Here is a 10,663-nt window from a genome sequence, read left to right as displayed (position 1 = left end):
AGTGGTCATATTGGGAACAGCCCCAAGGGCTCAAGGAGTCTGCAGCAGAGACACAAAAGATCACAAAAAGACATAAAATGACGATAAAGACATACAAATGACTACAAAGGGACACAAATGACAACAGAGTGAAACAAAATGACCACAAAGAGAAAGAGAATTCCTACAAAGAGCCACAAATGACCACAAAGAAAAAATGCCAACAAGGAGACACAAAAAGATTACAAATAATTGCAAAAGGAGACACAAGCAAGTTCAAAGAGACGCAAAACTACCTCAAAGACACTAAAATGACAGCAAAACAATGACCAACAAAATCTATAAATTGTGTTTTTGTCTGACATTCTGAGAGTTCCAGTTCAGCTGCAAAATGTGGTTTAGCTGTAGCACATCGTTTTGTGTCTCTTTCATTGTGGGGGTCTGGTGTCCATAGGAGGGTTGGGGGCTCTTTCACGTGTCTGTGCCTTATAATCAATCGTCGACTGACAATATTCACTGCATGTTATTTAGTTACAGCATGTAGTTAGTGACTGTTTGTAGTTCAGAGTCATTTGTTTTCATTCTGTGGTCTCGTTCACCCTCTACTGATCCTCAGAGAAACTGCAGCCACCAAAAGTGAGATCTGTCTTTTGTAAATGTCTGGATCAAATGACTCTCTGCTGAAGCCAATTCAAAAAGTTCACATCAGGAAATAATTACCAGATATCAGTGACCACATTACTGTATTTGTGTTACTTTTTCTATCTCCCTTGAAATGCTAAACAAAAAGACTCCCACACACTGCCTACAGTTGCAATCCAAATTTTATTCAGAATGTTTAATTACAGCGACTTTCATCAAGTTATTTTGCAAGACACAAGGAGAGACTCCTTAAGATAGGTATTGTAATCCACATGGACCAATCAGGTCACACTACAAGCTAAGATCATTCATTAAAAAGTCTGAAAACCACCTGGACCAATCAGCTCGCACTATAAAATTACATAATTCATAGACACATGCAGCTTAAATAAATAGATCATAGTGCCAAAGGCAGAAAAAAATATACTAATGAGTAGAAAAAAAGATTTCATATATAATTCAAAATGTGCCCATATAACAAAAAACTACCATACCAAAAATAAATTAATAAAAATAAATAAAAAACTGACAACATGTGATTCTGATTTGGTTGGTCTTCTAGAGTCTATCCCTCTTGTCTTGAATGATGTCAGCTTGTAGTGTGACCTGATTGGTCATCATGGAGTCATTTACCTAACCTACCTATAACCCGATGAAAGTTGCTGTACCAAAACATTGTTCCTAAAACCTTGGATTGCAAGTGCAGGAATCTTTTTGTTTTGTATTATAGACCCGTTATACACACCTGTCTGTCTACAGGTCCTCCAGAAATGTTAAGATTCATACTGTTACTTGCATACTTTTAGCTACACAGGGCTACACAACTATATAGATGTCACCTCAAGCTCTCCAGAACTCCAACTCATATTTCAAGACTGACCAGTAAATAGGGCATCCAGTCTTCAACAATGAATATTTAGTGTGTTTAATCGTAGTCCTAGTGACAGGCAGGGTGCACAATGCCATAGATTCTTGAAAACACAACCACACTGGATAAATAAGTGAATAATTACATTATGCAAAGTTAATTTCAGAATGTATTAGATTATTGACATGTTGGACTCAATAAGCTTAAATATTTAATGGAAGATTGAATTAAGTTGAAAAGGGACACAACTGGACATTTTGATAATTGATGGTGTGTAGTCCCTGAAACAGAAAGTGTTACCTCCAACCTCTGCACTAATTACATTTGAATTACATCTTAATAAAGAGAAAAGGGCTGAGCCATAATCACTACAAGATTTAGCACAGTCAGTGGTTGAATTCTTTACTACTTAATAGGCTACTTAGACATTAATATTTAATACTGTGTATTTCATTGAAAATTGTTATCCAGTTGTCCTTTGATGGAGGGTTTGCCTGCAACTAAAAGAACTTTTTAACGATATTCTTCCTGACTTTGTCTGGTATTTTGCCTGCATACAATGTGACAAAACAGCAATCAACTTCTATTGCAAAAATGTCCCTTATTTTATTGCCAATGTCTATCCAAAATGAATGGATTAGAAGACAGCCCCAAAATACATGAAATTTGTATTTTATTATGCTCTTCTAGCAGAATATTTGTCAGGATTATGAGTTGGAAGTATTTTAGCCTAACTTTCTCAAATATCATTCCAGTAATTCTCATATACTTGGACAGTAGAATAATTTTTGGAGGTTTGTAATCTATTATATATATTCGTGATACACCATGTTTATTATCTTTTTTTATATGCATCAGTGAATACATTAATCAAGCCAGGTTCACTGTCATTTGTTGGCAGTGGTGGACAGTAACATTTGCTTGAGTACTGTACTTAAGTACATTTTTTGAGTATCTGTACTTTACTTGAGTATTTGTTTTTTTTGGAAACTTCTGACTTTCACTCCACTACATTTCAAAGACAAATATTGTACTTTTGACTCCACTACATTTCTAGGAAGGTTGTTGTTACTTTTTGACTGAGCACATCGTTGAAGTCAGCTGTTGCTGCTTTTTCTTTTTCTAAAATGCAATTGGTCACATGCTGTGTTCCTCACAGAAAGAAACCAATCACAGTAGCTCCTCTCAAATGGGACTGATGTAAAAGCAGAAATACGTCCAGGCGCACTAACAAGCACAAGCAAACTCTCCCTCTTTCGTTCAAGCAAAAAGTGGTAATGGTGACGGCAGGAGAAAGACAAAATTAAATCTCAAGATGTTATTATAATTATTAATTATTCCAGGTAGCTTTTAAAGTTGGATTGTTTTTATCAGGGTGAAAAATACAGCATAATTCATGTATATACTGCTCCTGAAGACAGAAAGAAATCTCAGTTATTTAACAGACTTGTACTTTTGAATACTTAAGTATTTTTAAAAACATGTACTTTTGAATACTTAAGTATTTTTAAAAGCAAGAACTATAGTACTTTAACTCAAGTAAAATTTTGACTGAGCAACTTTCACTTGTAGTTGAGTAATATTTGACCAGGAGTATCTATACTTTGACTCAAGTACTGGGGTTGAGTACTTTGTCCACCACTGTTTGTTGGTTTGATTAATTTCCTAAAATAGTCTCTGAGTCAGAGAACATGTGGTGAAATATTTTACTTTTTAAGTGGATGGATTTGTTGTGTGTCCAAAAGATAAAATATGGAAACATTTAAACACTTAAAAAAAGAAACAAGCAAAACACAAAAGCAAAAAACAATACAAAACAAAACAAAAACAAACAAACAAAAAATCTCAACCCTTCTGAGAATGTGCAATTAAAACTTTTGGGGAACAATCTCCCATTCATGATGCAGTTAGCCTATTTACTTTTCACTTTTTGGTGGGAAATTCATCATGCCAAATACTACATCAAATGGTTTAGAGATAAAACTGTGCCTATTGTCCTCCTGGACATAAATTAGACCCTCCATAAGGACAAAGGACGGACCTTTGTTGATATCTGGTTATTCCACCCATGTACTGTAGGTGGCAGCAAAGCGCTGCTGTCCATCATTACTACAACAAAACCCAACAGGAGAAGAAGTGGCGAGCTTGGTGGTGGCGGACGGACAACTAATGCGGGGAAATGAGGTGAGTATCGTAATATTTATCTACCGGTTTATCAAGAATGAACTGAAAACATTTGAATTGGGTAATATACACGTGCATTACACACTGTAATTGCAGGCGAAGCATGTCATGTCGTGCTTTCACAGCAATTTTAGCGAAGCTAATCGTGACAGCTGCTGTCCGCCTACACAAAGCAGCATCCTTCACTGTCGCTGTTAGCCTGTTAGCTCCTAGCTAGCCTGCTGTCACCGTCAGTGATATTACTGTAGCTCGGTAAGACAAGGTTATCTGACATGTCTGTCCTGATAAAAGGGTTATTGTAAGCTGTGAGTGACCAATAAAATGACGTTAAGTGTAGTTAGTCTTGATTAAGGTACAACAGATAACCTGGAGCTGTCTGCAAGTGACAGAAATAACTAAATGATTAAAATTTTATAACGTTACTCAGGAGCGTAGTGAAACAAGATTTTTTTTTTTCCCTTCACAAGCCAGAGTCTCCTGTAATGTTGAGATGAATTCAGGTAGTCTGCCGGCGGAGTATATCTGTCCTACATTTCACTCAGTTGCATGAGAGACAGAGACCTATTTTTATTTCCCCTCTGGGTTCAGAAGACTCCATGAGCTGTGGTAATTATCTATGATATGAACACGCTGCGTTTGGCTGTAAGTGTGGAGCTGGAGGACAGATATGTTCTCTCGGGCTTTTATTTTGTGCATTTGTCATGAAAAACAATGTAGTTTAAAAAGTATGTTTCTTAAAATGCGGGGCTAAGCTTTAGACTAGGACTCCTGTATTTTAAATTAGTGGTCGATTGATATTTTTTCCAATGGCCAGTGGATGGTATATAATGCAAATATCAAAACAAATAAGTCGTGTGTAATTCCATTATTCCATGCATATTACAATCTACTGTACATGATCATCGCAGCCAGTTAGCTTACGTTTGTTATTTTGATGTTTTTCAATGCTGTAGATTTGAAAACATCAGTGGATTGGAAAGACAGCGTGGCAGACGATGTCAGAAACTATGCCATTCAGCTGCATACATTATAATGTAATAAACAAATATATACTAGGATTGCAAAATTAACTGAACTACCATGAGAGAGTAATATGGCCAGGGGCGGTATGCACATGGAAGAAGTTGCTTTGTAACTCTTGATCTCCAGAATACATGTTTATTTTATACAAAAAAAAAAATATCACACCATTGAGAATTTAACATTTTTCAGTGTAAATTGTGATTCAGAATGGTAATTCCCACCAGACCTCCCTCTGACTTAAGATTTTCCTAGTTGACTAGTAGCCATCAGTTCAGGCCATTAGTCCACAAGTCGTCCCACATTTTTGATATTAATTTAATAAATTAAAGGTATGTTTGGGGCACAAAATAAGCTGCCTGTTAAATGCTAAGAGCACAAGGGGAAACGACTCAAAATGCGTCTGAAGTATAACCTCACACACAACTCTCGTTCAAAATACGGGCATAAATAATTTCTGACTTCTCAAAAACAAATCCAAACACTATGGACTTTAAGTTGCTATGTTGTTAATATAAGCCACTTCACACCTCCTGTCCTCACCTGAACCTGCTGTGTCTTCATTTTCTCAGGAGTCAGAGTCGTGTCAGAGCTGCTGTACCAGTGGGAAGCCCTAATTCCCACTAATAATGAATCATATCACAATCACAGTATTTGTCAAAGTAATCATGCAGCCCTAATATAGGCTATGCTTGCTGTTAACAATTTTCATTAAATTTACTGTTATTAAGGATGTTAACATGTTAATATTAACAAATGTTTAAAATGTTCACATTTAGAAAAGGTGATGGTGATTGAGCAAATTTAGGCAAACGTTTATAGCAGGATGGTTGAGAGTTTTGCGACAGGGCTTGACACTTTCTCAACACCTTCCCAAAACTCACAAGGAGGAGGTCTAATATTGTTCCACAGCAGTCAGACATATAAGGCTGCCTGTAGACATTGTCGTTTATCAGCATCAGACGACAGGGATTGTTGGCTGACTATTCACTATTTTAAATTGACATCATTTTAGTGCTGCACTTCTTCCAGCTGATGGACATGATTTATTTATTCAGTTTGATTGGAGACACCACATGAACAGATTCACAGGTGTAAAAATGAAACTTGGTAAATGTAATATCACGATATTACTCTTTTTATTATTGTGGAGGGTGACGCACCACTGTCATAATGTTTAGTATATGGACAAATAATTGAAACAACAATATATAGAGAGCCTCTTGCATACGTTATGTGTATCTTTGTTCCAAGCACAGTCAGTATTATGAAGAAACACCAGTAAAATACTCTCATCCTTTGAGTTTTATTCATATAATTTGTATGAACTCATGCACATTGTTGTCTTTACTACTGGAAAAAACACAAATTTCCTGCCCTGATGTGACATTAAAGTTTATTCTATTTTTATTTTATTAATAAATATAAGACACATTATTAAAACCTCATGGGAGGTGTATTTATTTAACAATAAAAAAAAAAACTTTCTTAAAATTACTTTTACTGACAGATGCTGTACTATTGTAGATAGAGGTATGCATCTTCACATTGTAGAATTATTTATTTGCAATGTATATTATGCTTTTTTGTGCATTATATGTTAACACATTAGCTCAAAGATGACTTTATTACAGTAGTAACATGTCACACTAGTCTTATTTGATGTCTTCCTCTGCCTCGCCTTTCATGTTGTGTTTTGCAACCCAGCCTCACCTCCTGCAGTCTGACCACACGTCTCTTCTCCTCTTTCTTCTTCTATCTGAAATCCCTCTGCTTCTTTCCTTCCTTTCTTCTCCAGTCTGTCTGACTCCTGCTGACCTTCAGTGGCAATTGGCCCCAGCAGCCATCTGTCAACATGCAAGGATTCTACTCCAAGCTCGACTCCTCCCCTTCCTCATCCCCGTTATTGGGGGTGGGTCTCGGGCGAGAAGGTGCTCCCGTACCCCTCAGCCTGGCTGTGGAAACGGAGAAAGCTCAGGCCCTCCTACAGACATTCAGCTCTGCATCTCTGCTGGCATCAGCAGGACTCGGTATGTTCTGCGTTGTGGCAGACCACGCCCTCCAGCTGTCAGTCATCCAGCACCACCTGTGGCTGCGCGCTGCCTTGGACAATGCCACGCATGGATTGGTGGGGCTGTGGTCGTGGGCCGTTGTTATTGGACTGAGGAAAAAGAGTGATCTGTATGAGGTGCTGCTGGCTGGCCTTCTGGCATCAATCATAGACCTGGACCACTTCTATATGGCTGGATCCCTGTCACTAAAGGTAAGATTTACTGAGGGTTCATCTACACATTTAATAAGTCTGGAAATATGCCAAACATGGCAAATCTGTACAGTGTGCTGACAGTCTGCTAAAGTCTATAACTAATTTATACAACAGGCAAGTCTACTTATCTTAAGATGCACCACTCTCTGTGTGGTCACATTCGTGTGCAAGGCTGAGGCAAAACAAATACGAAAATAAAAAGGAAAAATGAAATTGAAAATTCTGTGATGCTGATCAGTAATACTGTATATCTTTGCACTCCATGTTTGCAGTGAGTGGAGAGAAAGTCAGTCAGTCATTTATCAGAGTTTGTAGGTGTTTGACACCAGAAATATTCAAATTCATTTTGAGATGATTAAACGCAGGTACCAAACACTGAACAAGCGTAATCCTTTAGTTAAATCAGGCATTTGTGGGGCTTTGTTGACGATGTCATTTCTATTGGAAGCAGCTTCAACCTGTCGTCAAAAGGCAGTGCCAAACCTGCATCCCTGTCACACTGGGGACACACGGGGCCAAAGCTCCCGGAAGCACTGCCTGCTTCCTTTCAGTGTCCATGTTAATCAGTAAAGCAGACAGAGCATGCCACAGCACAGAAATCTGTTGCCGACTCCCAATTCAGTGATAGTTTTGGTGTCCATGCTCCTTGAGTGAATCTGGCCAGATAACAGACTGATAATCTACTAGAAACAATATATATAATATATATGATATAAATGATAAAATATACACCTCATATGCACCTCCTCAGGGGTGGGGACCTCCTATGAGGTGAAAAAAAGCTTAAAATTAATGAGGTTATCATAAAGATCAGCTCTACATGTGATCAGAAGAGAGCAGATAAGCAGAGTCAGCACAGAGAAATGTGCTTCTGGTGAGTTCAGCCGGGCTGCTCATCACTCGAGAACTGACGTGTTACAGCACTTCACGGTGCTTCCTCCTCCTGTGTGTCCCTGCTGTTACTTTGCAGTCTATGAGAAGAGAGACAGTCAGTGACACAGTCAGTGTTTGAACAGAGTTTGCAAGTGTTTGTCGGGTATCAGCCATTTTTGCTTGAAAAGAAATTCAGAAACTCTTTGAGATGATTTTGCACAGGTACTGAAAGATGGTAAGAAAACGATTCTTTAGAGTAAGATGAATGTTATATCAAATGTTGTTGAGCAATACCGTATAAAATCTATTAGAAATCAAGCAAATTGCTTATCAGTAGTGAGACAAACAATTATGCAGAACCTCTGTAGCAAACAGTGTGCATGTACATTGTGGAATGATATTATTTTACTGAGGAACATCCTGCAGAATACTTACTGGTATTTCCCTCTTTCCCTTCAGGCTGCTGTCTCGCTCCCCCAGCGTCCTCCTCTGCATTGCTCCTCTCTCATCCCCGTCTTCTGTCTCTCCCTCCGCTTCCTCATGTGGATCGGACGCCTCAAAGACGCGTGGTGCTCCTTGCCATGGATGCTTTTCATTTCCATGGCGACGCACCATGTCCGGGATGCCGTGCGCCACGGCCTGTGGGTGTGCCCGTTTGGCAACACGGCACCGCTCCCCTACTGGCTGTACGTCAGCACCACAGCAACGCTTCCTCACTTGTGTTCAGTGCTCATGTATCTGACAGGAACCAGGGATGTGATCTCCACCAAACATGGGGTGGCCATCGATGTTTAGACGTCACTGATGACATCTAATGCTGATCTGATCCGGATCTCCTGACAAAAAAAAAAAACGTTCTTCGCTGTGTGAAACAACTTTAGGATACTTGAAATTACTGGAGAAAACACTTGTGGCACTTAAACAACAATGCTGGGAGAGGAACTTAACATGTTTTTTCACTTAGGTGAAGAGAAATATTGGCTAACAAACTTTTTTTTTCCAGTTAAGGACGAGGAAACTGTCATAATAATGAAAAAACAAACAAAACAAATTTAAATGGAAGAAGACGTGTGTAAAAATAACAAATGAGTTTTTTGAAAGAGGAATGCTCCAGTATGCGTGCCAGTCATTCTTCTTTAAGATTTTTTTTTTTCTGGTAAGATGGAAGTGCATCAGAATCCTATTTGCTTATCTAATCTTATCTCTAATAACTGTCTTCAGTGTTTAGGGAGTGACCCTTTAAAGCTTTGATATATGGTTTTGCAGAGGCCTGCCTGCTCTCTGTTCATCTACCAAAACCCTTACAAGAGAGACTTGACCTCCACCAATCACAGAAGTGTTCATATTATTCCTTGACCCTTGAACTATCGCCATCCGTCCTCGTCCTAAGACCACTCAAGGAAATGTCAACAACCAAAGGTCAACCACACTGGCATATTGTTATCAGTGTCACTCTCACCACTTGTTAATCTACTGTGCATTTAAAAATCGCTCCACCTGCCATAGTAGTGAACTTTAATGTATTATACTTTAATTGTTGAGTGGGTTTTAAATCACTACCATATTCCAACTATTAACCACAAAACAAAACTGATCTTTGGCCTCTCTGCCACAGACTCTCTTTTTGCTGCTTGAATGAGCCTTACTGTCCAGTCAAAGGTAACTTTTCTTGTAGAAATCAGTTTTTGAAAATCAAGAGTTTTCAGTGCCAAACTCGTCAGCAGTGGTCATGGATTAGGATGTTGTTCTTTGTTTTTTGACTTGAATTGGCATTGTTGGATTTAGTTCTTATTCTCAAAACAGCAGCATTGACTACGCTTAGATGCACAAATTATTCAGTTTTTTGCCCTTATTTAGAAAAAGACAGCATTCCTAAGAAGCTGTTCACATGGTTGATAAAAATTAATTTCCCACTAATATTCCCATTTACATTTAGCTGAGCACATTCCGATTATAGAAGAGTTGAACAGTTGAAGCTGCTTAAACCATTTTTCTTATTTGCATCATAATACTACTTTTCCAAAATTTTGCACCACTGGCGGAGTTGTTCGACTGTACAAACACAGCCGCCCTCTTTCATTCATTCAATCACATCTTGAAAAAGTTGCTGTTGTGATATTTGGGGATGTCCAAAAACCTGTTGAGATCCACGTTTTACATAATGTTTAAAAGTAGATGAGCTCCTCCTTCAGATCAGAAATGTGGGCTTTTCTTTTGTGCGTGTATCTCTACCGCAGGCCCGGCAAACTGTTGGCTTGTAACACACAGAGCTGACTGTAAAAAGGTAAGAGGACGTGTGTCACAAACTAAAGGTAAAAACCCCTGTTGAGATGCAAATGTGCTGATAACATGTCCAAAGAATGCTCCTAAAACCTGAATAATAATGGTGTATCCCACATATCTTAATTGGAAAATGCTATACTGCTATAATTCAGAATATCCAGACAGAATATGCTGTTTACATGACCTAGATCAAATTCAGAATATTGTGATTATCTAAATAATAGTGAAAAATTAATGTGCATGTAAACATGGTCAGTGTGCCTACAGCAAAACCTGTTTTAACTGTTAAAAGTTTGGATAAGCTGCTAACACACTGGTGTTAGTTTAATCTAAAGCACCAGTTCTGTTGGTTGTATTTGTTAAGAGGTGAACTGGCTCTTCTGCTGTGTGCATGAATCAACCTCGGAAGTGACAAGTTTGAAGAGACACTGTGCTGAAGATGCTGCACAGTTCAGATTGTTTTCTGGCTTTCCACTGTTGTACAACTAACAAAACTGCTGTTTTTTTTTTTTTTTAACAGGAAAGTCCACTTCAGAGTGTTAAGATGT

The 10,663-nt window shown here is 38.3% G+C and overlaps 1 protein-coding gene across 1 annotated transcript; it reads left to right on the top strand.

The window, feature by feature from the left end:
* Nucleotides 1–3,603: 3,603 nt before the first annotated feature.
* On the top strand, nt 3,604–9,675 carry tmem267 (transmembrane protein 267). Its single transcript, XM_084746004.1, has 3 exons — nt 3,604–3,673; nt 6,492–6,956; nt 8,292–9,675. The coding sequence occupies exons 2-3, from the start codon at nt 6,549–6,551 to the stop codon at nt 8,625–8,627; spliced, it is 744 nt and encodes a 247-aa protein (XP_084602130.1). The 5' UTR covers nt 3,604–3,673; nt 6,492–6,548; the 3' UTR covers nt 8,628–9,675.
* The last annotated feature ends 988 nt before the right edge of the window (nt 9,676–10,663 follow it).

The sequence above is a fragment of the Lutjanus erythropterus genome, chromosome 20 (assembly GCF_056507025.1).
Source record: "Lutjanus erythropterus isolate fLutEry1 chromosome 20, fLutEry1.hap2, whole genome shotgun sequence".
In the NCBI taxonomy this organism is placed as follows: domain Eukaryota; kingdom Metazoa; phylum Chordata; class Actinopteri; order Lutjaniformes; family Lutjanidae; genus Lutjanus; species Lutjanus erythropterus.
This window is presented reverse-complemented; position numbering and strand designations above follow the sequence as displayed.